General features: G+C 39.0%; 1 protein-coding gene across 1 annotated transcript in view; it reads left to right on the top strand.

Moving 5' to 3' along the window:
• The window catches only part of LOC133194332 (uncharacterized), an 8186-nt gene extending 7033 nt beyond the window's left edge, over positions 1-1153 (top strand). Inside the window, exon 4 of the mRNA XM_061330310.1 lies at positions 1068-1153. Within this exon, the coding sequence (XP_061186294.1) occupies positions 1068-1153 (86 nt within the window). The remainder of the gene's footprint in view (positions 1-1067) is intronic.
• The last annotated feature ends 3302 nt before the right edge of the window (positions 1154-4455 follow it).

Genomic DNA, 4455 nt, shown 5'->3' on the forward strand with positions numbered 1-4455 from the left:
TTATTGTATTTCTTAAGTTGTTGATTGAGTTTGATCATGAAACACCTACCATTAGTGAATACTGAGCTTTTTTAGCATTTTTCAGCATTTAAAATGTATTCCAAATGTAGCCATAGTTACCTGTTTCTTAGAGATATATTCTATACAGTTTCTTTATAGCATAAGTGGCAACAAGGTGTCATGTTTTAGTGAAAATGGTTTATTTATATTTCCTAGTTTTAATTAAGGCTCAATAAAGACTTAAAGTAGCTGAAAATCTCAATTTTTCAAACTTGTCCGGCTGTATCCATGGCAACCAAGACACAAAGCAACCAAATTTTATTTGAAATATGTTTTTGTTGTCAAGTACAAATAATGGGCAAAGTTTCATCCAAATCGGTGACTATGCATGACAAGTTTAAGTGGTTACAGAGAATGGCTAAAATTAGTGTACCTCATACCGGAATTATTTTTAAAGATTTATTACAAATTATTTAAAATGATTCTTTGAAATCAAATCTCATCTAAGATAAGTGTGAAAATTTAAATGTTAGGTAATTGTACTCTCAAGAGGATTAAAAGTGCATTTAAATAGATACAAAGAGTTTGTTGTTGTTTTTTTTTCCATTCATTACCATTCAGCTTCCTCACTACTCTATTACCCTTACCTAGCCACTACTCAACTCTGCTGCAGCAAACGCGGACTTCTCAGATAGACTGACTGAATCGGCCAACACCCACTATATATATAGCATTGGACTAGTCTATTTCATTGTAGGGGAGACAGGTTATTCGATGTCAAAAACCTTAACTACCCTATTAACAATGATTGGTACAACACTGATTCATAATATCACCCACACCTTTAGTCATACAATTCAAGGGTATTAAATATTTATGTAGTTTTGCTTCTTTAAATGAACAAAATATCTTTCTGAATGTCAAAATGATTTTTTACAGCAATTTCTTCTTCTCAATCTTCTTGATTCGTTTTCCCTCTTCGACCCATTTGGTTATAATTTTCAAGCTTTCCGTGAAATACACTGGATCAGTCTGACACTCTTTGTGTACACATGATTGTTTCTCAGGTGCTGGATTAAAAGGTCTGGGATCTATCACGGTGGCAACCCTAGCTGGAGTAAAAACTGGTAAAGGTCGAGTGGGTTTCCGATAGAGTCTACCTTCTCTCTTTGATTCATCACTACACGGAAGTTCCTTCCCACTTTTCTCTTTGTTGACTTCATCCTAACTCTCACTTATATCCTGCGGAAACACCGCTCGAAGATCTCCAGGATCCTGTGTGACCAACGATTAGTATCTGAGACACAACTTTCACTGGGGCCTTCCTTTTGAACTACTAAATCTACCTCAACGCCAGTTTCTTCACCAATGTCATGTTGTCTCTTGAGATGCCTTCTCAAATTTTTGGAGGTGGTGGAATTGAAATCACAAAAATTACAGAACAACAGTTCCATGCTGCATTCACCAATGTGCTTTGACAATTCTTCATTTTTCATGAAACAGTAAGGACAGAATGGGCACTTCCTGCCCTTTTTGACAGTTATCTTTGTCTTTGGTATTGTAATCTATGAAAGACAAAATATAAACAAAACGTTACAGTGTAAACTATCTGTTTAAAATATCAAAACTCGACACTAACTATACATATTTCTAACACATTATTTAATATCTGACACAGTCTGACATCCATTTTGGTGGACGTCTTTTCCTTCTTGTGGGATCTGGCGACCACATATCATTTTGATCGTCTGACTCTATCTTGTTCCTGACCAAGTATCCTCCACCTGATCACTCTTATCCCCTAAGTGATCTTTTTCATCAGAGACTTTATCCTCATCTTCTAGACGTCGCTGATCACCTAATTCATCAACTTCACTAGAACTTGATTCTCCCCTCAGTAACTGGGGATGCCTTATTCTGATCCTATCTACGGGGACAACTTGCTCTCTACCTTTTGGCCCACATTTAAGCTTGTAGGTCAGATCAGAGCATTTGCCTAAGATTGTATAAGGACCATGCTAATATGAGGTCAATTTTGCCGACCTACCTATTTTGCGAACCGGAAAGTACACAAGAACCCTGTCACCAGGGACAATCTTTTCATAGCTAAGCTTCCGGACATGTCTATTGTCGGCACATAGCTTGCTTACTATTTTCCTGTACTATCCTGTAAGCTTCTTCTAAGCGTTCCTTTAATTCCCAAACCCACTGGTTTCTAGGAGTATCTTTTACCTCTCCTGGCAATTCGTACATGAGATCTAGGGGTGTAGATGTCTCTCTACCTAACATTAAAAAGTTGGGTGTATAGCCTGTGGTCTCGTGAACTGCAGAACGATAGGCCTGCATAACATATGGGAGAGAGCCATCCCAGTTAGTCTGGTGTTCGTTCACGTACGCACTAATCATGGTTGCAAGGGTTTTATTAAACCGTTCAACTATTCCATCACTTTGTGGGTGATAGGGGGTTATTCTTGTCTTTTCAATATGAAGAAAGGCACAGAGCTCTTGAAACAGAAGACATTCTTATTGCCTTCCCTGGTCCGAATGAAGTATTCTAGGCACTCCAAATTTTGCGAAGACTTCCTCCACCAATATCCGAGCAACCGTTTATGCTTCCATGTTGGGTATGGCATAGCTCTCGGTCCACTTGGTGAAAAGTCAGCAACTGCCATTATATACCGGTTACTTCTCTCCGTCTTTTGCAATTCTCCTAGAATATCGGTAGCCACTCTCTCCATGGGGACTCCAGATTCTTCTACCTTCATAGGAGCTTTCTTCGTGACATTCAGACTTTTTCTCTTTGAACATTTCTCACATCCCGCAACGTATGGCCTTACATCCTTCCTGCAACCAGGCCAATAGTACTTACTTCGCACTCTTTCCAGTGTCTTCCTGTGACCTAGATGTCCAACCCCTTTGAAATCTTGGCAGAAATAGAGTACCTTCCGCCTCTCGCTCCATGATATTATAGCTTGAAAGATAGGGCTTCCCTTTTCAGTAATCCACTTTCTGCACAGTAACCCATCTTTTACAAGTAACAAGTCCCATTTTCCCACAATATCTCGAAAAAGAAAAACTTTTTTCTGCTAGTTCTTCGGATTTTGGTTTTGTTCCACATTTTAACCATTTGACAATAAATGCAACATCTGCATCATTTCATTGAATACTTTTAAGAGACGAATCATTTGGCAATTGAGCATCATCCTCATTGTTCTTAATTATGTTTAGAGACCTTGACTCCTCTTCTTTGTCCCAAGCAGCAACGAAACCACATTGTTTGCAAGGTATTCTACTACGGAGGTCAGCATTTTGATGTTGCGCTTTTGGGCGGTGTTCAATCAAACATATCATATGTACTCAATACTTCTAGCTATCTTGCTAGTTAGCCCTCTGGGTTCTTGAATCTCAATAACCATTTTAGCAAACTATGGTCCGTTCTAATACGAACTTTTCGTCCCTGAAGGAAATGTCTGAAAACTTAAACAAGATGAACAACTGCAAGTAGCTCCTTCCTAGTGACGCAATAGCTTCTTTCACTCTTGGACAAGGTATGACTGCTATAGGCAATAACTTTCTTATGACCCTCTTGTTCCTGAGAAAGTATAGCCCAATAGCATCTCTGCTAGCATCCGTGTTCAGTATAAACTCTTTAGTGAAGTCGGGGTGTCCTAATACTGGGGTAGTTAAAAGCTTTTGTTTCAACAAATCAAAAGCAATCTGGCAATCATCATTCCAGACAAATGGTCTCCTTTTTTCAGTTAACTTATGTAGACACTTGGCAATCTTTTCAAAGTCCTTTATAAACTTCCAATAGTACCCACACAGTCCAAGGAAAGACCTAACCTCAGTTGCACTTGTTGGTAATGGCCAGTTTTTCACACTTTCTATCTTTTCAGGATCTGTCATTATTCTTTCTTCAAAAATTATGTGGCCCAAGATTTTTACAGATCTCTGGAACAAATGACATTTCTTGGCCTTCATCGCAACCCAGCTGATTGAAGTCTGTCAAACACTCGCTTAAAATTAGCCATCATTTCACCGAATGATTTACCCATAATGATTATATCAACCAGGTAAATCAGGCAAACCTCCCATTGAAATCCTGCTAATACCATTTCCATCAATCTTTCGAACGTGGCTGGTGCACAACAAAATCCGACAGGCATCACTCGGAACCAAAAACAAACCCCTACGTGTGGCGAAAGTCGTTTTATGTATGTCCTTGGGATCAAGTTCCACCTGCCAATACCCGGAAAACATATCTAAAGTAGAGAACCAGCTGTATCCAGACAATTGTTCTAAGGATTCATCAATCCTGGGCAAAGGATAGGCGTCCTTAACTGTGCAAGCATTAAGATGCCTGTAATCTACACAAGATCGGTATGAATTATCCTTCTTTTTCACCAGTACAATCGGGGATGCCCAGGGACTTGTCGATGGTTCTATAATATTGCA

Source organism: Saccostrea echinata, unplaced genomic scaffold, assembly GCF_033153115.1.
Source record: "Saccostrea echinata isolate AGI-Se365-2 ecotype Australia unplaced genomic scaffold, CSIRO_AGI_Sech_v1 ptg000029l, whole genome shotgun sequence".
NCBI classification, from domain to species: Eukaryota; Metazoa; Mollusca; class Bivalvia; order Ostreida; family Ostreidae; genus Saccostrea; species Saccostrea echinata.